General features: G+C 38.8%; 1 protein-coding gene across 5 annotated transcripts in view; it reads left to right on the top strand.

Moving 5' to 3' along the window:
- Positions 1–631: 631 nt before the first annotated feature.
- adgb (androglobin) overlaps positions 632–24151 on the top strand; it is a 29057-nt gene continuing 5537 nt past the window's right edge. The window contains exons 1-28 of one of the 5 annotated variants that reach the window (XR_013654097.1): positions 632–835; positions 1056–1188; positions 1343–1435; positions 2251–2322; positions 2419–2571; positions 5831–5970; positions 8414–8500; positions 8935–9098; positions 10231–10307; positions 10652–10826; positions 11002–11095; positions 11364–11505; positions 12969–13014; positions 13751–13862; positions 13956–14019; positions 14184–14273; positions 14581–14689; positions 14855–14972; positions 16011–16125; positions 16338–16505; positions 17173–17296; positions 17802–17888; positions 19625–19718; positions 20347–20478; positions 20616–20766; positions 21013–21200; positions 21325–21491; positions 23499–23618. Coding sequence is in view for 4 of the 5 variants with exons in the window: in XM_011491636.4 (XP_011489938.2) it covers positions 765–835; positions 1056–1188; positions 1343–1435; positions 2251–2322; positions 2419–2571; positions 5831–5970; positions 8414–8500; positions 8935–9098; positions 10231–10307; positions 10652–10826; positions 11002–11095; positions 11364–11505; positions 12969–13014; positions 13751–13862; positions 13956–14019; positions 14184–14273; positions 14581–14689; positions 14855–14972; positions 16011–16125; positions 16338–16505; positions 17173–17296; positions 17802–17888; positions 19625–19718; positions 20347–20478; positions 20616–20766; positions 21013–21200; positions 21325–21491; positions 23530–23618 (3255 nt within the window). In the remaining variant the exon portion in view is untranslated. Of the gene's footprint in view, positions 836–1055; positions 1189–1342; positions 1436–2250; positions 2323–2418; positions 2572–5291; positions 5404–5830; positions 5971–8413; positions 8501–8934; positions 9099–10230; positions 10308–10651; positions 10827–11001; positions 11096–11363; positions 11506–12968; positions 13015–13750; positions 13863–13955; positions 14020–14183; positions 14274–14580; positions 14690–14854; positions 14973–16010; positions 16126–16337; positions 16506–17172; positions 17297–17801; positions 17889–19624; positions 19719–20346; positions 20479–20615; positions 20767–21012; positions 21201–21324; positions 21492–23498; positions 23619–24151 lie in introns of those variants that run through there. The other 4 variants (XM_011491636.4, XM_020714579.3, XM_020714580.3 and 1 more) reach the window with 4 other exon arrangements.

Below are 24151 nucleotides of genomic sequence, written 5' to 3' on the forward strand. Positions count from 1 at the left end.
ACATTAAGTCAATAAGTAGTGTTGTTTTAGGATCTTTTCAATATTTTTTTCTGTTTGACAAACACATTTTTCATTTTTGCACCATCAAACTCTCTCTCCGATCATCTGTTGATCTCTTTTAAGAGTTTCGATGGTCTTTTATTTATGTTTATTTCTAGCCAAAATCGAAAACTGTTGTTTTGCATAACATAGCTACTGCAGAGTGGCGGTAGTTCATCAGAAATTCACCTCTGAGTTGTAGGTGGCACTGTTGGCACGGAGCAAGCCTGACTCCCTTCCCGTCATCCATCTGTTACAAGCCAGATAGCAGCTCGGACGAGGAAAACGAGGACGCACACAGATTTAGTCGTCTACAAGTGAATGCATCAGAATGGAGCTGAGCTGGGAGCTTGTGGCTTGTAGTAGCTTCTTCTTCACACCCACAAGCTCTTTCCAACAGATTTATTTTCGTCTGCTACTGATTCATCATGATTTAAATAGAGAAATACAGAGAAATGCTAGTTTAAGGTCATTTGTCTTTATATACGCCCTCTATCATGACAAAAATACCTCGAGAACATGTCAAAACACTATTTTTATCGGAGTAGGTCTTCAAGCCTCCACAGTGCCACGCCCCTAACTACACCCCGCCCCCCTTTGTGTTCGGTTGCTAGGTAACAAGCCAGCACTTACTGACTCAGCAGCGATAGTTTCTCCGCAGCTAAAAAGACTTTCTAATTAGGGGTTTTACACATTTTTAGTTGGCTTTACACTTTATTGAAGGGATGTCTAGTACACACATAAAGAAAAGAGAGTCTTCCACCGGTAAAATGTCCTCTAGTGACCGGCAGACGGAGTAAGTTTGTCTTGTTTGTAACTTCAGACACCCACATACTAGCTTTAGCTTAAATTGTTCAGTCAAAATAACAATATACATAGCTTAATATTATAATATAAACATTTATACTTCATTCCGTTTTCTAGGAATTGCTTAAAATATAAAATAAAGCTACGTGTGGTTTATAAAAGAAATACTGTCAAAGGCGAAATTAAGCTAACCGGATATTCTTTGTCAGGACGTTGTTGTCTGTGTCAAACGCTGACATATTCGGCGGATCCTTCATTTGGCCTGAATGGAACGACGCCGACATCAACAAGGAGAATTGGAGTTCAGGACCCAACACAAAATCCAGAAAACGTCCCAAAGCTGTAAATATCCAGGCTAAAGTATTTACAGTTGGACATAATTTTGTCCCAGCCATTTTCTTCATTCTGTCAGGCCAAGAAGACAATGTGACAGTAAACATGGAATCTGTTAATAATAATATTTGAAAGCTTCTTCTTTTTGTGTGTGTGTGTACAGGATTTTTATGAAGATCCAGAGGAGAAAACATTTCTGCCTCCATCTTTAAAAGCACACAGCTGGAAGCGGCCTGCAGACTTTCTAACAGAACAGGTAACCTTTAAGAGGGAACAAGACATCTGTGGATCTGCACCTGTGTCGTGTTCTTCCAGGATTAAAACATTTAAGAAACCCAGAGGTTTACACGGCATGTGGCTTTTTTTTTAACAGAGAATTCCTAGTTTGAAAATAGCATTTGCTTTTTTGATTGCAGCCATTTATCTTTATCAATCCTCTAATTAAAAATAAAGAACAAGAAAACCAATCATTTACTGAGCAGCATGTGTTTTCCTAAAGTCATGTTCATTTTATGTCACATTGTAGATTAGATGTCCCCCCTTGTCATCTCTAATGAACCATCCTTTACATCAGTACTTGTCTGTGCATAACATTGTTGATGTTATGCATAATTAACTTTGGCAGGACACAAATTCCCTTCGTTTTTTAATTAAACAACAAAAAAATTATATTTTTTGTTTATGCAAGAGAAGTACATCCTGACAAAAAAAATGAAAATGTATCATCAGCCTGGAAATGCTTTAAGGTAGTTGCTCTATAAAGGCTTGGCTCCTTTTCTTTCAGACTGTATTTATAGTCTTTAGCATTCATTTTTATGTTTAGTTTTATGTTAGATGGTGGACTCAATGATCATGGTTAGACCTTGCTTTATGCAGACTGGAGGATCTTGTGGTTTACACAATTGCCTCTGTTCTGAGCAGCATCCCCTTTAAGGATTTTAAAACAATATTTTCTTTTTTGTAATTTTGAATTTCTGCAGAGTTATCGGAAATCATAGAACTATTTTTTTTTTCATTGCTTTTTTGTAAAAATGTCAATAGATCTCAAGACGATAGTTTGCTTGATTGCAGAATCTCACGATTGTTGAAAACCAAACATCCTTTGACCTGCTGACTCCCAATGAGCACCTGATGTTTTGCCAGGTTAGTTTTCACATAGGATTTTTCATCTTTATATTTTCGAACGAATGAGTAAAGATATTCTGCTCCGCCTCTCCCCTCTTCCATGTCCCCATCAAGACGATTACAAGCATCATCAGTGAGATCTACATTGTCTGGAAGCAAGACAACTGGAGGCCTTGGGAGCACATCTACTCGCTGTGTAAAGTGGTGGAAGATCACGTTCCGCTTTACAACAGTTATGGAAAATATGTGGTTAAACTGTACTGGATGGTGAGTTTGGTGCAAATGTTTTTATAAGATATATCTAAAACCGTGCATTTTCAGTCATGACAATAATAAAAAAAAGTTTTCAAAAATGTAACGAAGGCTTTAGACATTGTAACATCTTCTAGGAGGAAGAACCACAATTATTAAAGATGGGTTTAGACGTCTGCATCAGAACAGCCACAACCTTTGAGTCTAACGAAGGCGCTGTGTCTTTGATTGGAGAGGCCTTGGTTCAATGTTAAAAGCCGACAACACAGTATATCATTGTGTCGTTCCAGACAGACTGTCAGCAGAAAGCAGGAAGAAAGATTGACTTTGATAGACCCTGAGATCTCACAGACAACCTTCCTGAAGACCAGATTACAGCAACAGTCTTCTGTCTGTCTCGTCTTCCAAAAAAAAGAAATAAAAAAAGACCATCAGAAAAAATTCATTTGAAATGTGACTGTCTGAATATTACTCAGAATCAGGAGAGCGGGTCACATTAGTCTTGTTCTAAAGTCCTTCCACTGACTAAAAGATACAGAATTAAGTGCTAGATCTAAAAAATAAAGTACCGTATTTTCCGGACTACAAGCCGCTACTTTTTTCCTGCGCTCACAGCCCTGCGGCTTTTTAAGTGACGCGGCTAATTTGTGGATTTAATTAGCGGCCGCCATGCACGTATTTTCGAACTCAGTGAATAGTTTGAATTCTTTATCTAACACCAAGCTCAAGGCATTTTTATTCAACACACCTCTTAGCAGCCAAACAGCATGGACTTGACTTCAGGTCTTAGACACTTCAGTCATGGTTCAACAAAACGAAACACGCATGCCCGGCCGCATCCCAGAATCCTTCGGGGCCATTAGACCCAACGTGCACGTGATCGCCGCTACATTATGATGAAGCTTTCAAGTTAAAAGCAATCGTTAAAGGCAGCGTAAAAAAGTCCACCGTCACCAACGGGTTTGGAAAAGCCGGTTTGCTGCGTGACGGAGAGAACAGCGCATGGAGTGAATGTACACTCAGTTTACGGTTTCTAAGGAAACCGTAAAAGCGGAATTTTGCTTTGAAAAACTCACAGCCTCCGTGTGAGCTGGAGACATCTCCTGCTGATTGAGCTGCGGGGCCGATGGCAGTCTGATGGCTCCCACACGTAACAACGCATCCGCCCCTCATACACAAAACGTACAGTATTAAGTCCGATTGCTTTGCACAGACACGATTCGCTCCGTCCACCGGCGCAACGGGGACGAAGTGCTCCTCCTTGAAGCCGCGCTGGCCAGAGGTGTCGGAGTAGATAGGAAGGGGAGACAAGGAGCGCGCGGGGCGGGAGCGGAGCGCAGAGGCGTCGGCGGAGTGCAGAGGCTTCTGAATTCTGACGCACGCGCCGCACTGAGGCGCGCGTATCGCGCTGAGGCGCGCGCTTTTCAGTCGCCGCTGCTTTATTTTACCGTTGTGTTTTCTAACCAGTCCTGTTACTCCCATAACGCTGCTGCGACACAAGCGGAAGGAGAGCTTTTCCCGTTCACCCCTCCATGCACTGCTGCTACTTGCTCATTCTTAAACACGTACAACAGAATGGCGAGCCGGGCGTTGGCCCCGCCTTTAGCCCCTAAGACTCATGGGAAATGTGGAATCGCGGATGTAAATTTCCTCATTATAACTGAGGGATGTAATGTTGATTATATGGTTACTGTTTGTAATTTTATGTTAGATACCTAGATTGTCAATAAGTAAAAAAAAAAATGAAATAAAAACACCATAACTGAGGGACTTGTGAACAGAATATAGGTCCATGCTGTTTGTCAGATGTCGATACACTCAAATACGTGACCCAGAGGCATAATTGGCACCACCCACAATGTGCTAATGTATTGCACTCACACGTGAATATGGGTGGGTGCGGCTTGTAATCGGGTGCGCTTTGCAGTCCGGAATTTGCGGTAATAAAAAGTCCTGTAAATCATACAAAGTTTTGAGATTTTCAGAAATCAGCTAATAGAACCAAATAAAGTTGAAACCACTTTTACTTGTTATGCTGCACATGGGTAGAACCTGCTTCGAGATCCATGTGAAATGTGTCCCAAGCTTTGCTTCAAGTGTAAAACCTGAGTTTTTTTTTGTCAACTTCAAATTGCTCCCTTTTGCCCCCTCTGGTCATTTGAGGAACTGCAACATGTAGCTCTGAATCTTGCAAAGAAAGGTAGCCTGTTTGATTTGCTGCAGCACCTTCTTCTTTGGTACATTTCATGCTCCCAAAGCTTTCTGCGTCAAAGTAAAAGACCGTTGATTGACTTTGCATGCCAAAGATGTTATAAATATGAAAGTGACTTGCCTTGACAATAACTGACACTTTCTGTGCCAACCACATTATCCTAACGTGATTATTAGGATGAGATTAAGCACACAGGTCTGACCGTTCCCCATTTTCACTTCCTTGCATCTCAGTTTCTTCTTTGTCCATTTGTGTTCACTTTCTGTTTCACCCCCGTACAGTTTTTCTATAACCCCACACAAGAATAAAGGAATACATTCATTTTTTACTGTGTGTTTTCCTCCGTTATTCCAGAACTTTTCTGAATAGCCAGGTTTGATTAATCCAGAGAAATGAGTGAAATGGAGTGTGTCTCCTTCTGCTGTGTGAAGGCTGGCACTGATTGTGCTAAATGTGTCGATGGATAGAGAATGGCACAGCTGGGAACAGGCAGCGAGTTTAACACCTGGTTATGTTTGCTGTCCTTAAACGCGGCGTGAAAATGCTCTGCACGGATAACGGCGAGACGACACACCCTGTAACAAGCTGTGGCAAGATGTTAGAATCCAAGCAGAGAACAGATATCCCAAGGAAATGTGAGAAAACACAATACAAATGCTCCTTCTGCAGTTGATTCTTTTCATCTTTTAGAAAAATTAAGATCCTTGTAGAAATGAAACATTTCTTTTGCCTTGCCAAACCTTTATATTTGACCTGAATTTTTCGATTGGGCCAGAACTAAATGCAGAGCTGGACTCTGATCTGGAATGGTGGCATGTGTGTAAGAAATTGTCTGACTGAATCCTGTTATGACTGTGAAGAACATCATTTATACACTTAGATTTTACAAATTTGTTTTGTCAGATGGTCTATACTCTTAAAATGTATTTCCCAGGTTAATTTTTACTTTTGAAAATTTACAGCCAAATAAGTGCAAAATTACGAATAGAATTATTCTAGAAGTTCACAAGTGCTTGTCCTTAGTCTCTGAGGCTCTCGTCTCTGTTTTGTGTTTGTTTTCAGGGTTCCTGGAGAAAGATAACCATTGATGATGCCATGCCTTTTGATGAGGAGAACAACATGCTTCTGCCTGCCTCCACTTGTCAGTCAGAACTGTGGCCAATGCTGCTGGCTAAAGCTCTCATGAAAGTGGCCAGCACAAAGTAAGTTCTTAAACTGTTCTAGTGAAAGCCTGTGTGCACTACACCATGAAGAATCACCTTTGTTTTAACAAAATTCTTTTGAGAAGACTATTCATCTTTGAATGTTTTTTTTGTATATCTCCGGCTTGTGGGCCAAATTTTCTTTCAATTTGTTCTTAAGCACAAAAAAACGTATAAGAAAAAAAAAAACATGACATGCATGTAAAGCTTTCCCTTGACTTTTTGCACTTCCTACTTTTTAACGCCACATTAAGCGACTGTTATAAACAGGGAAGCTTCTAAACAAAACAAGAACTTTCCCTGACTGTTTCCAAAGTCAAAGCTAAACTACTAGCTTCCAGTGTTGAACACATTTTATCGAAACACTTAGAATTTGTAATCTTGGGGCGGTCGTGGTGTAGCGGTAGGGCGGTCGACCATGATCGTAATAATGCAGGTTTGATTCCCGCCTTGCACACCCATGAGTCAATGCGTCCTTGTCAATACACCTTGCCTCTGGTGGTAGGTGGGCGCCTGCGTTCGGCAGCGGAGCGGCCACCAGTGTGTGAATGTGTGTGTGACTGGGTGAATGGGTCTGTGACTGTAAAGCGCTTTGGGCCTTGTAGGTAGAAAAGCGCTATATGAGTATACGCCATTTTACCATTTACCATCTTTGAACAAAGTTTATTTTAGTAGAAAATCTATTGTGTTTTTGGCAAACTTTTATTTTAATTAAATATTCAATATTTTGTAAATTCAATAAAGTTACAGACTAGATGGAAAAGAACGTGAGTGTTCACAAAAAACAAAAAGACAAAGAAATGATCAAGTTCAGAAAGAGATGGCAACAGATTAAAGTTGTTTATGGTTTATGATTTACTGCTAATACATGTGCATATTTGAGAATAACTGATTTTTAATATGCATACATGCATACATGCATCAAAGCAAAAGGTGGCTACTATGAAGAACCCACAATATGACATATTTTCAGTTATTTCTCACTTTTTTGTTACGGATATAATTCCACATGTGTTCATTCATATTTTTGATGCCTTCAGTGTGAATCTACAATTTTCATAGTCATGAAAATAAAGAAAACTCTTTCAATGAGAAGGTGTGTCCAAACTTTTGGTCTATACTGTATACATACATACATACATAGAGAGAGATGATTTTGATATTACACAGTCCTTTAATAAATCACATTCAAACAAGGACGCACTAAAAATAATAAATAAATAAATATTAAAATAAAAAACAAGGGGATACTTCCATTGCGGAGAAAGGAAAAACAACAACAAAAACTCCAAACAAAACAAAGCAAAAATATTCTGTATGCCAGTAATCAATCAAAATTGAAAAACAATTTTATTATCATCCCCAATACTACATAGAACTCCCTTCAGAGCCCACATGCTTGTAAACATTTGAAGGTTACTGTTCTACTTAAAATAAGAAAATTAGACATTCAGCAGGACTTTTCAGAAGAGAAAAAAAACCTGAAGGGAACATCCACACAAACAACAGAGAGCAAAAGATTCTTTCTCATTAACCAAATTGCAAGTTTAGTCATTACAAAAATAAAATTAAGAATGGTGTGCATGTGTTTCCTATGGACAGTATGCTTGGGAGCAAAAACAGACAATGGGGAGGAAAACCCCTCCCCTAGCCTGTGACACCATTTTTTCAAAACCGTAAACAAACCCTTGGCCTGTTACTGAATCACCAAATGTGCAAGAGATTCAGAGAGAGAGAAGTTAAATAGTCTTTTTTGGGCTAGCTTCCTGTAGAAAGACACTCACACAAAAGCAGACTCTGACAAACTTTTAGCTGCGCTTAGCTCTGTCCCCTTTCGCTGTGTCTATTTTAGTGCCAGACAGTTTTCATGTTTGTGGCGGAGCATCAGAGCATGTCTGAAGCTGCTTGTTCTAGAGAAATAAATCTTTCATTCCCAGCAGAAAAAAATGTCTCCTCACTTGTCATTTTCAAGGGATGTTTATTCAACTATATGTAAGTGTTAGATCACATCAAGTGGAAACTGTCAAAGAAGCCAAAGCACAGGGGATACGCCCCTTAGGTTTTTTTAAAGATCAATTTGTATCTTACCCATAGATGTGTTTCATAATTTAAACTTTATTCACAATAATTCTACTTATAGACACAAATTGCATTTATTCAAGATTGTTTAGAAACACCTCATCAAGTTGTCAGGATGTTGTAAGATAATAGTTTCCTTCTTAAAAGTTTTAGAATATATCTTTTATTTGCCAACTTAACTAGCCTTTGTCTTTTTTTACTGTCATTCTAAAGAATTTTGTACATAATTAAATAGTAAACAGCAGGATTTGCAAAACTAGTAAAAGTTTTTGAACATTTTTTAAAAACTAACATTAAGAAGGCTAACAATTTTGGTGATTTAAGACACATTTATGTCCTTAATTTTTATCTATATTTTTTTTAGTGCTGGGACAAAAACCACTGAGACCATAGATGACTTCACTTTCATTCAAGCTCTGACTGGCTGGGTCCAAGAAATCCATCCAATAGAGTTAGTAACGTAAATGTTGATTAACTCTTGTAGCTTATATCGGTTTTTCTCTGCTGGTTTTTTGTAGAAACTGTTCTGTTGATCCTATCTTCTTCCTATGTCACCTTGCTAAGAACTAAATGTTTTTTGCAATATATTTTGTTTAAATATTTCTGAAATTGGATCAACAAATCACAAAAACAGATTTTTTTTACAACTTTCTTTTGCGAATATCCGTACTTAAAAGAAAAACTGCTAAGTTGGTTTAGCTACAGAGTGTGTTCAAATAGGAGAAAATGATTTACTTCCTATAGAAAGCAGAGGCAAAATGTTTTAATCAAGAGAAACAGGAGAACTTTACAGAATACCAGATAATAAATGGGTTAGCCAAAATAATTGATAATTTTGAAATATACAATGACCAAAACCTGATTTGGATGTTTGTTCCCCAAAAGTTTTTTGTTTCCAGAGAAAACCTGGAACTTTCTACAGGACAGCATTCCCAAATTTATACTTCAGGATCAGAGTGGACCAGGGATGGAGCCCGCCCCCCCAGTTACAAGAACAGACTCCAATCTCCAAACAAGTCTGGTGCCGTTGGAGCAAAATGACACTAAAGGTTTTTGCAGGACAATATTTCACACATGCACTGTACAGTAGGCTTTGTTCGCACACGCACACACACACACACACACACACCAAATGTCTTCATACAAAAGCATGTTTAAAAAAACCAAAACTCTTTTAAATCAATTAAATCAATTTCTGTTTTTATGGAAAAACTGCAAAAGTGCAAATCTTTGTTCTGCTATGTGCGACAACTGAGACTCCGATGCTTTTTACCAGCCAGTCATCATGCTGCCACCCCTTTCCTGTGTCAAGTATCTCTTCTTGTTTTCCTGACTCTGTATTAGAGAGTTCATGCAGGGTTAATGCATATATGGTGGAGCATAAATAAACTAACAGAGGGAACAGTGGAAGGGTGAATTATTTGGTTCTCCCTCAGGGCAGAAGAGCCTCCCAAGCCAAGGAAGGTAAGATTGCAATGTGTACTAAGAAATGAGCGTGTGGTCACAGCAGGGCTGCAAATGCTTTTATGAAGACCTCCGATTCCAGTGTTCAACCAGCAAGTTATTTTAAAAACCAAAGCAAATGTAAAGCTATTGAAAACAAGCAAAGCTTATGTATAATATATCATTTCTGTACTATTCCACTATTATGCCACTTAGTCATTTCCAGTTGACTTCAGCTTTTCACTCTTGGTCTCATCACAGACCAGCTCAGTCTGATCATGGACCGGCTCTCACTAAAGGAAGAAGGGGATTAGCACAATGCAACTACAAACAAAAACAAACAACTGCTCTTTTTTCTTTTTTTGTCAAAGCTTTTAATATTCCTGAAGAAATCAGGACGAAAAAACATTTTTAGCTGTATGTTTAAGATTCAGCCATTGTATTTGCCTAAAAGTAATCCAATCTCTCTTCACCACAGCCTGTCAAATTGATTTTCCATGTTTCTTGGCCAACATGCTCTTTAGCAAAAATACTTAAAATAAACCCTGTGGGGGGTAATGGCCCCCTTTACACAGCTTAGACTTAAATAAATAAGCGCAAGCTAGCAGTGTTCTTCTTAAATGGGTTTCTTTTGACATGAAAGCAGTCATATTAGTTATCTTCCTCAGCAATATTAGCCTCAAATAGTATTTTTTAGTAGTGAAATGCATGCTTTAATCAGTCCTTTTTCTCTCTCAGATGCCTCAGAAGTGGTGGTGTGTGCGAGCTTCTACCCTTTTCAAACACACTGCGGTGCTTATGAGATGAGCCAAATGGTATGATGGTTCCATCTCTTCTATTCTGTCTTTTTCTTTAATTCGCTCATGGGCTTTCTAAAAAAGCTTTCTAGCTCAAAAATATAATGACCTTCTGGTCATCAACATTTAAAAAAAAATGTTTTCCTCAAATTTGATGTATTTTAGGAGTTAGTCACATCTTCCAAAAAAGCACAACAATTAACCACTGATCTGCGACCTGGTGAAATACTGACAGAGATCCATTTTTAAAATACGGTTTCATTTTTTTTTTTTAGATTTGACAAATTATTCATAAAGAACAGAAGTGGAAAACTTCAGTTTTTCAGTTTCCCCGCTAGATGTTGTACATTGTTTTCATGCAGGCGAAATCTGCAGAAACACTGCGTCGCCATGGCTTATCTTTGCTGCGCGGCCGTGCTGTCCTCGTAACAAGAACGCGAGCGGGCCCGCTGGAGCCCCCTCCCACATCTCCACCTGTGCCCCGGTGGAAACTCATTCGTCCACAGAAGAAGACAGTGATCACCTCTGAACCACAAAGTGAGTGAGAACGTGGAAAGAAAGTGGTTGAGGGGAAAAAACTGTGGGGAAGGAGGGCTTCACACTGCAGTGAGATAAAGATGCTGTTTTCTTTTTGGAAACACCTATATCTTTTTGGTAAACCTAACAAAGTAGTGTTGGTATGATGTCTAAAGGTTACTCTACCTTTTTACAGAAACTCCTTTGCCAAAACCAGAACAGTTCATTGAGGTTGCCAGTCTCTATTTCTTCAACCGTTTCAAGAACAAGAGTGGTTCCTTGTCCGGGTTGTAAGTATTCTGAAAACCTCTAAAACAGCTTTTTTCTGTCTTTCTGTTCCTTTTTTCTACTGTGTTTGTGTTTAAATTGGCTGCATCTTTTTATCTGGCAATAAAGCAGGATAACTATGCTTGCAGAGGAAACACAAGACATTAATGTAACCTAGAGAGCAGTACATCGACTTGAACAGTTTGAGTCCAAATGGGGATTGTAGGGTAAAAGCTAGTAACACAAATTAACTATGAGGTCTTTTGTGTTTTTGTTTTTTTAACCGAGCAGAGAAACTGAACTAAGCTCCACAGTGAAGGGTTCCTGCACATCCTTGATGCCCATTTCTGAGAAGGAAGATGCTGATTGTCAGGAATTCCAAGAGCCTGGTGCAGCTAAATGCAACTCACCAAACAACCTGCAAAAAACTACGGTACATGAAATGGTTTGCTTCTTAAGTATTTAAAATATATGTTCAGTGATCATTTAATTACATATAGCGGTCCCATAAAACCGTCTTGGAATAAACATTTGTTACAAAAAGATCAGGGCTAATCAGTGGAGCTCTTTGTCAGGGACACAGCCGGCCGCCCCCCCAAGTCCCCAAAGTCACTTGTGCCGTCTCCCTGCCAGGCCGCCACAAACCAAGGGTCACTGTAGAGAGAGAGCAACTCAGAAAGGGAAATAACAGGGGGGGGGTTGACGGACGTCCCAGCAGCAGAGAAGCAGACAGAGATGGAGTCAAAGGCAAAAAGACAGAACCACTGTGCTGTAGATGGAAAGCGGTGGGGAAGTTTAAAACAGGCAGAGCTTGCACACTGTGCTGAGAAAAAAACGCTGATTCCCACCTATCAGTTTGCCTGCAAAGATAACAAAGAGATCATAATAACCACTCTCGTGTTTAAGTACTGTGGTGGTTCCGTTTTTTCAATTCTTTGACTTTTGATGAATAGTTTGCATCATATTGTAGATATGCCGCAGTCTTACAGATGTCTTTAGAAATGTCATGGTTCAAATGCTGAATAAAGGGAGCAATTTTCAGCTGCTGAACCCCCTCACTGCCTCTGAATCAACTGTGGGGGGATGTCAAAGGGGTTGTCAAAGCGTTAGACTTAGAAAAAAATCACTAAAAAATAAACAGTGTGAAATAAAACGCCTTACCTAAAGGTTAAATGTTCCCCTCCTTATCCGCGTATTGATTTATGACTGGTCTGATCATAAAAAAAAAAGTCTTTTAAGTACTAAGGTATAAAATCCAAGTCCCTTGGTGCCTTGTGGCTGCACAAAGCTTCCCATTTGTGTCAGAAAGTTTCACACACCTTAATGAAAATGCACACAAACACATGTGGATGTGCAGCAGCAGTAGTTAGGAGGTCAAGTGTGCCTCCCTGTCACAAAGCCTGTTTCTGTCTGTCTGCATCTGTCTGCGTCTTACACTTGAAATAAGTTGTGACTCACATACAGTTGCACTCAAACGCACATTCTTCATCTCTGAGTCATTACAGCTTTTTTTCATATTGGATGATATGAAAACGTTGCCCCTGTTTAAGGCTGCGAAAACTTTTGTTTCATCAAAGAAACTTTGCTTGTTCCAGCATCCTCATGTTGAGACCTCTACTGGTTTATTTTGCAATTAATTGAGAAAACAATGTTCATCATTACAAACTAAACTAAAGAATTTCTCATCTGTGACATTCAGCGGGAGGAAATGCTGGTATTCCCTGGTGGTGTTTTAGCAGGGGGAGGAGTCTGCCCTGTCACATCCAACTGCGTGGTTGTGCTGAATGGCCCAACGTTACAGCTGGCTCAGAAGGACCAGAGGGTGGAGGCCCTGTGCCTTACTGTGGTGCTCCTGTCAGTTCATTTATTTATTTATTTATTTTTTAATCCCTGTAGGTCTCAGTGGAGGACATAAAGAAGGACAGCGATAACATCCCTAATGGTAAAAGCTGTTTCTGCGCCATGCTGATGGTAGAAAAGACGAGCATTAACTTAAAATGACATAAAAAGCTCCTTTATGCATTTGTTTCGTTTGTCATTGATGGGATTCTCATTTGCTTTTTGTCCTTCATCATTTAGCCAAATCTAAAAAAGAAGCTGAGCGATGCCCGCCATCTCCCTGCATCCGTTTAGTTGCTTAGTAACACCTACAGTTTAAGCTAAGGCCACCATTGCCCAGCAGCAGAGACACTGGCCATCACCGCCTCAGCTTACTGATCAGACTGTGCTTGAGGCCAGACTGTTTTATGTGTCTATGGGCTTTTTTTTTCTAAGGGGAGGGGGTGCTCTGCATGCACTTAGATAGTGGGAGTCTGTGAGTGGGAGTACGATGTGCGTGTGCACTTATACTCTGCCATTATGTAGGAGTCGGGCCAGTTCCACTTTCTGGATTGAAGATAATGATTTGAGTCTAGGATAACTTGCTATGAGTCACTGGCATTTTGTTACTTTCATGATTTTGAAATAACAATTTCTCTCTTTTCTGCCTATGTTTTACCAATAAAAAAAGCTACAGATGTACTGCAGCCGACAAGCGGATTATTTTAGTTATGAACGTTTAATAACTTGGATGTTTTAGACGGAATAAATAAGACTGTGATAGGTGACAATCTATTTCTTAGATAAATGACATTAAAACATGTGATGTGACTCATTGGATGATAAAACAATCATTTCAGATGATTCAGTCATGGCAGAGAAAGAGCCTGCAACCAAAGAAGCTTCTGCTGATGTTCAACCCCTTCTGAGCAGGACATGGCTGGACCTCGCTGACTTTGTTAAGTGTTTTAAGTGAGTTACACAAATTCATTTATATCTGAAAATTTCAGTAAATAAAGATAAATAATTATGGGGAAGAAAAGACGTTTCTTTCCTTTTCTTTAGGCATCTCTTGGTTTTCCATAAACCACATTTTTATCCTCATTCTTCCCAGCGCTCATGTTTTAAGGTAAATATCGGATCCCAGAATGAGGGTTGAGTTTCTAAGTTCGGCCTCCAGCTCTTGATTTCTTTTCTTTCCTTTGTGATTTTCTAGTTGTTTTTTTACATTAAATGTTCTTTTAATTGTGAGATTTCAACTGCAGTAACTTAGCTTTCATCTTTCACCTTTAGAGCACTGTGCTACCCGAGATAACGGGAGACATCTCTTCTGGATCACCGTCATGTTCCACTTCTGCATGCCTAACCATAGAAAGCCCTGAAGTAACATCGCACCCTCACCATTGATTCTGAAAGCGTTTTTCTTGCCCTCTTCTTCTTTTTGGTTTCGCTTGACTTATTTGTAGTTCTAGCTGCTTACCATACAACATGTATATTTCAGGTCTGTCCCCTTTAAAAGCCACCTGACATGCTTCTTTGGCTTATTTAAATCTTTAATTCCAGCTCTTAAGATACTCTCCAACCTCCCTTCTACATCAGTTCCCTCCTTCTTCTTTCTAATCTTTTTTTTCTTTTGCATTTACCCTTGAAGTGATATCTTTGAACTATGTAAATATGTTTCTTCACACAGTGTCCAATGATAAGAAGGGAGTACTACCTTTGCATCGATACCCCTCAACCATCGCAAACACTTATCAGCTTCTCTGCTCTTCTCTTCTGGGGAGAGGAATCCGAGAAAAGTAAGATTATCTTTTTTGTTTTTTTGTAAAAATGGACAAATGTTAGGATTGTGCAGCCTATCCAAATCCAATGCAAACATTCAATCCAAGTCTATTAGCATGTTGTGGCATGGCGTGTTTGTGACGTGTGCTCACTGTTTCTCTCCTCTTTGCATCACATCACAGAACAGGAAGCAGTGCTCACCATCCTTCCACATTTATGGACCAGCATGCAAGCTCAGATGCCAGTTTTCATCATCAAGACGACCTGCTGTAAGGCAGCTGTGCTGAACTTACCCAAGGGGTAGGACACCGGGAATACAAACTCACGACTTCTACTGTATTGATCAAAGTTAGAAGCTGTCTGCCTGCTCTCTGATAAAATTATTTACATTTAAGACAGGGCTGCTGATTGAAGGCTATGTCACTCTAAATCAGAAGATAGAACAATGAAAAAAATATGTAATATCTTATTTAACTATGACTTTTGCAGATGGGCAGATCCACTTAAGTCAGTCAGAGCATCAGAGGGAATATCTTCATGGCTTAGTGAAAGCAGTTTGTCCCAGTCTCTGTTCATGGGTGGGATTTGGCCTAGAAGCAGAGGGCCTAGTTTCTGGCGTCAGGTACAAGTGTGCAGTAGCGCAATTACCACTCGACCTGCAATGCTCCATGGGCACTTGCTTCCCACGTGTCGTTACCTAACGCTTTTTTCTTGAAAGTCGTTTATTTTCTTAACTGTTTACCCATTGTGTTCTTTAAATTTACTATGCTCTTCTCTTTCTTCTTATTTTTGGTTTGTTTTGATCATTTTCTATCCTGAATACTTTTCTTTCCTTTGTCTTGCCCCCATTTATCTCCTTGTTGCGTGCTCCTGCAGCCCCAGCAAGCGCTGCTTCTGCGCTCATCCATCTAGTGAGGCTCTTATGGCTGAATTATGTAAAGGTAATGGGGCTAAGGAAGCAGGACTCCACTAACTCATGCCTGAGCAGTCACCGTGAACTCTGCTTCACACTTGGTAGACAGACAGACAATAGGCATTTCTGACAGTTTAACTCTTTGTGACCCATAAGGGTCATACAAAAAAACTTAAACACAAAAATAAAACATATTGAGTTTATTCTGATTAATGTTTGGTTGGTTAAAATCTTTGGTTTTAATTATAGAACTATTTTCTTTTCTGTCCATAGTTTTTATTTTCTCCATTTATGGTTTTAATAATTTCCAAATCCTTAATTTTAACTATAAGTTTGGTCCTTTGAGATCTATGTGATCGTTTAAAATGGATCAAAAGTACGACTTTCCTACGTTTCGTTCCTTTGTTATTTGCTTATCCTTCAAGACGCCATTTGATGGTTGTCCACGTTCGCGCACCAGTGGGCTACCACGTCCTCCTGTGCAGTAAGACGCCACTCAGCTTCGAAGATGAAGAAACCGCCATGGCAGAATTTACAAAGGTCACGATTATCCAAAATTTTTTTATGTTTTCATTTTGTTTTAGATTTGCATGTCTCTATGAAGAACTTCCATAAACTTCCATAAACTATTATTTATTCTTTTTTCAGTAAAAAGAACCCTTTTTCGTTCCTTTTTTGAAAACACCTTTCCATTTCCTTTAGGATTCCGTGCTTTCTGTTGTGTAGCTTGACAGCGATTTCTCTCCTAACAGGAAAGTGCTTGTTTCACTGAGCAGGCCATTGCAATTTACGGAGCTTTGTCAAGAGTAGCAGCTTCGCTTGGTGACGAACAGAAACTGCCAGCCCTACGAGAAACCCTGAAAAAGGCTCACTGCCCCATTAACCACAGCACCACTTTGGAGGAACAACAACACCATAAGGTAGCACGCTCCTGAAAACCTGCCAGCTCCGGATGCCATTCATTAAAAGCAACTGTGAGGATTTGTTTTCTTTATCTACGGGTTGATAAATGCATGCTGAAGCTCCAGATGTGCTCTTTTTTTGCAGGATACATTGCTGCATTACTCAGAAAATGTTACCACCTCATCCTTTTTTTGCACCAACACAGCAGGTTCACATTTAAGAAACAAATGGAAATACAAAACTGTCCTTTAATTCAACTTAAAAGTATGTTTTTATATATGCTTTTCTAGGTTTTTGTAATATTAATGCAATTCAGTAACACCATTTTGTTTAATACAAATACTTTTGTTTTTGAAAACAAAAACATTTTTTGATTTAAATATGGATTATTGAAACAAGTTATATGATGCATTGTAGTTTTTATACGTTTAACCCTTTAAAGGCTGAAAAAAGATAACAATGAAAAGAAAAAAAATCGTTACCTGCAAGCAATGATGTAAGTGGTTGAAATAGAAATGATTTTGCAAAAAATGTATAAAATTGTAATGTGTCCTTCAGATCACTGAGTTTGTTATTCTTTTTAAAGCTGCTGATAGATTTATTTTGGACTAATGATGTGTTTTTATGTTTTAAACGCAGGCTTCTCATTTTACAATCAAATGAAGTGTGTGTGCTCTTGACCAGGTGTTTGGTTTGGCTGTTAACCACATGGTCCGTGAGGCTCTGCGTAGAGAGCTGACACCAGACGAGCGGTTTGCTGTTCAGGTTCTCACACAAAGCTCCGATGCAGAGACATTTTCCCAAACACGTACGTCCAACCTGTGTGCCTGTAAATATGATCCACTTTCAGTTTTTTTGTCAAATATATCTCCTAATGATACAATTTCTACTTACTTTGTCCTCTTCCTTGAATCTGAGACATGCTTTTATGCAATTTTAGAGTAAATCCAGCTTCCTTAACAAGAACCTATCAGTGTAACAGAAAAACATCAGTAATGGCTATGTGGGCCACATGGACTGTGGAATATCCCACATAATTCACATAACTTTCCCTAGGTCATGGTTCTTATGGTTTAAGGCAGAGTTCCCATGTACAGCTGTTAGGATTCTGATGAGGTGAATTGTGGATCTCTTGATTTGTGTTTCTGTAGTCACAGTTGAGTAGAGTTCCCTTTTCATGTTGGTTCCATGTCAAATCATGAACTTCCCCGTGAATCAAAGCTTAAAATGTGTGTAAAAGGGGAAATAATTGACAGAGTGATATTTTTAATACTGTATAAGGTTGTGCTGACAGTTTTTTCTTTTGTTATCAGTAAAAGATGAAAAGCAAACGAGCAGTGATGTCCAGGCCGCACTAGAAGAAAACCTGGAGCCAGCAGTCCTAAATGCTTCAGAACCTGGTACATTTTCATCAAAATCATGATGAAGATAATATTTCATGCAGGAGATAGTGACTTAATTTTAAAGCATTTCCATTGGTTTAAATAATCTGTATTTGCAAATATTTTGTAGGCTTTTTTTAAATAACAAATAATTCATTTTATTTTTTGTCCAAAAAACATCCCAAAATGCTTATGTCTTATTCCATCCTCTGTTTGATTTAGCCTGAAGGCATGTATTGACCCTTGGAACAGAGCACAGGTAGGTATTGATAAAGGTGTCACTCTGACTAATGCACGCTGACAGATGAAGAATGTTCATGGAGGGGACAGGAATCCCACACGACATTCCCGCTTCTGGGATCTGAACTTCACAAACGGGCAGAGCAGCTAAACGTACATTACATTGCATTGATGCTTCATTCTAATCGAATCAGGGGGATTGTTGGAGCCCTTGTCCTGCTCAAGGACACAATGGCAGTTTCAGACCTGGATTTGAACCCCTGAATGATTGATAGGTGGTCAGGCTGCTCAACCCAGTTTTAAAAGAACTCCTTAATTAGAACTTGTGGAATCAGACAGAAAAAAACAAATATTTCAATAGTCTTGCATTTCTGTTTTTTATTTAAAAATTAAAACATACATAACATCTCTTGGTTGTCTTTTTTATTTTTTTCTTATAACAAAAATGCTTTTCTTAATGTGTGAATTAATGAATGGATAAACTAAAATTAGAAAAAAAAAGAGATGGATTTAGTTGAGTCTCAAGTCATTCTACTAAAACAGAGTAAAAATAAGAGAAAATGTAAAAATTACACAAATAAAAAAAAAGATGTAAATGCATTTGATGCATGTCGTGACATTATCAATTTTTTCAATTTTTTCGTCAAGTTTTAGCCATTCAAAAGCTGAAAATTGCGCAACATTTTACACCAGCGGATTATTCGGGTGTTTTTCTGTTTACACCTATAGCCTAAGGCTCCTTCAGCCTCACATGTGACGCTGCTGTTCTCTGGAGTACAGAAATTGCATTAATGCCGATGTTTCGTGGAACAGCTGTGTGTTCCAGCATTTTTTTTTTAAAGGTTGAACATGTGGCTTGAGCGTTCTTAACACCCAAACGCTCTCATCATGTCACAACACATCTGCTGATGTGCTGCTGGTGGTTTTGTGTTGTCAGCGTGAACACACACAAACCAATCAAAGGAAATCAAACCTTGATTTTTAGCAATCGTACTTTGTCAGCCTAAAAGAAGCTCCTCTTTCCTCGCTTTTCTTCTTTTTATGTCCCTTCCTTCCTCAGTCTCCTTTCTCACGTGCTTGTCCAAATGATAGGAAGCCATTTCTCCCCGGCCCGCCTCGGCCTGATGATGTTAGACTCTAAACGACGACTATTTGCGCGAACACCAGCAGGAGGAACACAGGACCTCTTTGCCAGATGTGAAAAATAATAAACGATTTATCTGTCTCCTCAGAGCATTTCTCTCTAGAAAACACTCAGTGAGACACACTCATCAGTACAATGTGCATTATTATTAATCAGAGATCCTTCTCTGTCAGAGTGGTTCCCCTTTTGGTGAGATAAGCCTGAAGGGAAAAATCAAAGTGCTAGTAATTTCCTGTCACCTCTCACCGAACGAGGCAAAAAAGCAATTTGCTGTCTTTTTTGTTTAATATCAACCGTTTTCCATGTGTTTGACATTTTATCTTCAAAGGTGGCTTTTTTTCCTTTTCTTTCTTGCATTTCTATTCTTCAGGAACAAAGGAGAACTTGAACGCAGCTGAAATCCTCTCAGATATGTGGCCAAAGATTGAAGCTGACACGGAAAAACATGCAGCCATATTGTATAGGTAAAAAAAATCCAATAGTTTTGTTTCATTTAAAGGAAACCATTCCGTTTGGGATGCAGCAGTGGATGGACAAATAGGTTGGATATCTAGGAATGTCAGAGCGCTCCTACAGTTCTATGCCAAACACTGTGCGTAGCACGGCAAGCGTTTAGCCTCTTTGCTGCACTGCATGCTCAAAATCTGCTTCCTCTCCTGGTTGTGGGAGCCTGTGGGGTCCATGCAGCAAGTATGTTCCGCATTGTGTTCCATCTTTTCCCAGTGATACCATCTGCTGTTTATACTCTTCTCCTTCCAAAAGGCTAGCAGCGTCTGCCGAGTGACCTGCTGCCTGAGGAAGTATGTGTGCTGGAGCACTGTAGCCACACACCCACTGTGCGTGTGTGTGTATGATAGGAGGAAGTGTCGAGCCTCAAGAACCTTTGAATGTCTTCGCATTGAAAGGCAACTTCTGTCATCCGAAAATGTATTTGTTGAATGTTTTATTTTATTGATATTTAGGTCAATTAAAGAGGGGATTTAACATATTTGAAGGATCTATTTCAATGTTTGGTTTAGTCACTGTAATCATGATTTAGAAGACAGCAATGGTTATATTCATGCTCTGATATTCTGTGCTTTTGGAGAACAGATATATGTTTGACAACTCTGAAGAGAAAGCCCAGCTTTACCCTTCTCTTCACAAAGAACCGCCCAGAATCTTCTTTACGGATTTCTCTGTTCCTCTGCGAGAGACAGCTGACTTCTGGGAGATGGTCTTTAGGTCAGGATCCTCACTGAATTCTTATCATTCTTGTAAAAAAAAATGGAATCAAAAAAGAGAATTCTCCTTTAGAAGATTGTCTTCTCTGAGACTGAAAGTTTATGATATCCTTCTTGTTTTGTCCTTCCTTGTTAAAGAGAGGTCTTCCTGGTTCCACGGAAGATGCTGCTGGCAGTAAAGGTCTTTTCTCCAGTTAGAAATGTGCTGCATGTGATAAATAATGATACTGGGGAGGAGGTAAAATTGCTCTTCACGAAAGTCCCACCTCGTGTATTTGAGCCTAACAAGGTCTGTTGATTCAAAAAATGCTTTCAATAATAAATGTTGCTTTTTCAGCTGAGATACTTTTAGTAATATTTTTTTATTGCATTTGCTAGGGATCAGTTTCTTTATTAAACACTTTAGATCTACCATTTGATTTAAGAAAATCTGTAAATATGTAAAATAAATCAAATAAAATGGAAGTTATTTTTGTTTTATTTTGAAATGAGATTTTATGTGTTGGTCGTTACCTGTCTTTATCTTTTGTTTCAGAGTGGTTACACTTTTGTGGCAGAAGTTTGGAAACCCCAATCACTTCCTGCTGATGCCAAATGGAAGATGGTTTTGATTGGCACAGAGGAGCCACTTCCAAAAATGTCGCGGGAAACTCCACTCAATGCATTCTCAGTGAAGAAATTCCAGGAATATTACATTCCAAACAAAAAAAATCTTATTTGTCGGTGTGTATCAATAATCAACGTCAAAATACATAAAGTTACGCTTTTACTTTGAAATGTGTTAATTGCAATTTTCAAGATAATTGGATTTTACTTTGATACTAAGAGTACCTTTTCTTTTTTAAAGTTATCTTGTTCAAGTCAGAGCAGAAACCATGGCAACAGTTCAATTTCAGACATCCAAGTCAGATGTGGTGATACACCTGTCCATCCTGGACCAAGATAAGGAAGAGGTTGCCAACACTGGGAGGGGCCATGTGATGATCCCACTCTTCCACTTCCTTCTTCAAAGAGGTTAGCTGTAAACATTTGCAGTAAGTAGTAACACAATCGTACGGTGGCCGAGAACCGCCATTGCAGCAACAACAAAAAAGGAGCAAAAATAAAAAACTACTGGCAAAAAAGAAAAATGAAATGCAAACGGCCACCGTACAATCGCTTTTACGTTGATGTGCTTTTGATTCATTTGATAGGAAAATGTATGTTTCACTTGAGGTTTTTAGTTTTATAAAAGCGTATTCCCTAAAACAAACCAACTTGTCCTTAAAGAAAATGAGCATTTCTATAGTTTGTGATGCATCAATGGTTTTTTTTACAGCTCGGGTACAATAAAGCTGTTAAGAGGTTTTCTTTTGTACTAGCGTTTGGATTTTGGAAGCCAAAATGTATTTTTCATGTTATAAAAACAGCACACAGTTTTTTATTCCGACCTTTGACCATATTGGCTTTTTGTTATTTTCAAAATTATCAAAAAGACATTTGATTGGCCCTTGTAGTCTATTCTCTTTATTCCCTTTGACACTTAAATTGATCTGACAAGAACAAGGAAATGGCAATAATGTAAGAAAAAGAACAATAAGGGTGGAATTATATAAACTCACTTCTTCCGGCTCCCTTTCAAGAAAAAAATAAAAATGTTTTTTACTCTATTTGAATATTATTTCTACTTAATGAATCCAGTGTGACTTGTGTGTGTATTGTTTGTATAACTGCAAATACATTCTATTTATGATAGTGAGTAATTATACTGTAAGGAATGTCACACCCCGTCTAGAGGCTTAAAAGGATGTAACAGATTAAACACCCCAATGACCCAAAACCCTCACAGGCAAACCCAGGCGACAATAAGCTGGGATTTATTACAGAAAAATGAAGCATTTGTGCAAAAACACACAAAATACAACAACCAAAGCCTTTAACTATCAGGGGTGGGGGTAGGGGGGTGCAGGACATAGCCAACAGATGATGAGGCAATCTTTTAATGCCTAGCTGGACAAAAGAAAACAAAGACAGAAAAACATGGTAAAAGTACAAATAAAACAAAAATGACCCCCTCAGCCGTAACAAGAACATGGCATCACCTTTGTTTATTTTCTGATCAATTTATGATTTTATTATAATGTATAAACCAATAAATCTGATCAAATCAATACATTATTTTTTTCTAAGCCTTACTTCAAATGTCCAGTCAACCTTTGAAGCACGAAGACCGTGTCACTCAGCCACTTTTTACATTTTGGGAATTTTCCAGAAATTAAAGTTCAGTCTTTTGCGACACATGCGTGATGTGCGTAATTCAGAAGTGTTGCTTGCGTTCATCGTTCATGGATGTGCGCTGATGTTCGTGGAGGGTTTTGTGAATTTGATTTTGAGCTGTTCCAAATTTTGGGTTGATTGAGAATTAGCCGGTTTATTCCTATTGTACATAGTTTATACATTTATTACATAAAATTGTGTGTGATTTTTCCGAGATGCATGCGCAATATTTGTGGCTTTCCACGACTAACTGACTTTTCACGCATGTACCATGGATGTATAACTTTTTAAATCGCGTATACGGCGCACATGACATGTTCAAATGATGTATTTGACGCACATATTACCAATGAATTGCATATAATTCACGGTTCATGTTCTACGTTGATTTATGTTTTCTTTGCATGGTTTATTTGGGATACTTTTCACGTAAAGACAACAACTTTTCTCACTTTTTCCACGTATATTCACTTATGACTAGTTTTTATCTGTGCAATATGCGCAAAATACACGTAGTGGCCGTGTGAAACGGCTTTTAGAGACTGTTGAAAGAAGACAGGCTCAGACACCTCCTCATCATGACAGGTCCTCATGTTGGATATATTTTAAAGAATTCCATTGCAGATCATAACATCAAAATGTTTCTTTGCAAGAACTTATTTAGCATATTTTTGTTTTTTTTTGTTTTGTTTTTTTATGCTACCAAAAGACATGTTTTTAAGTAACAATTTGGAATCCAAATTGGACACTAAAATCCACGTCCAGGTGGATTCCAAAGAGCTGTTGTCTGTTTCAGACTCCACCCAGGAAACATCTCAGCAAAGACTGAGGACAGACGACGCAGCTGGAGAAGCCGACTCTGACCAGCCTCCCCTACACACTCTGGTATCACTGACAACTGTCTGCGTTGCCGAAACACTTGACTCATCTCACTTGCCTTCTCTGTCTTTTTCACCCACTTGTTTTCTTCCTACCCTTTCACACACATGGATACACACATTTACAATCACCCACACACATTCAAGCTGGTAGCATGTGACAAAAGAAAGAGATCTGGAGAGGAGGTTTTGTTGTTAAGATCAGAGCAGTTGTTTTTAGTGTCTGCAGACTCACCCGTGTATCAAAAATCATGTTGTAAATGATAACAGAAAGGGTCTGTAAGTGTAAAACGGGATTCTGGACCAGTTAAGTATCTTAAAGTCCCACTGATGAAAATTGCGTTTTTGGTGTTTTTAACATGATCTTGTGGCATTTTTTGATCATTTAGGAAATGTATTGAGAAAATTAAGCTCTAAATTACATTTTAGAGTATTTTTTCATTCAAATTGTTGTGAATCAGGAGCAGATGAAAAAAAAAACAGTTTAAAAAAGACACACAAGCACCCTGCTCCAGTATTGCTTTCAACTGCTCTGCAAAA

This window comes from Oryzias latipes, chromosome 24, assembly GCF_053564925.1.
Source record: "Oryzias latipes strain Hd-rR chromosome 24, Olatipes_Hd-rR_3.1".
Taxonomy (NCBI): Eukaryota; Metazoa; Chordata; class Actinopteri; order Beloniformes; family Adrianichthyidae; genus Oryzias; species Oryzias latipes.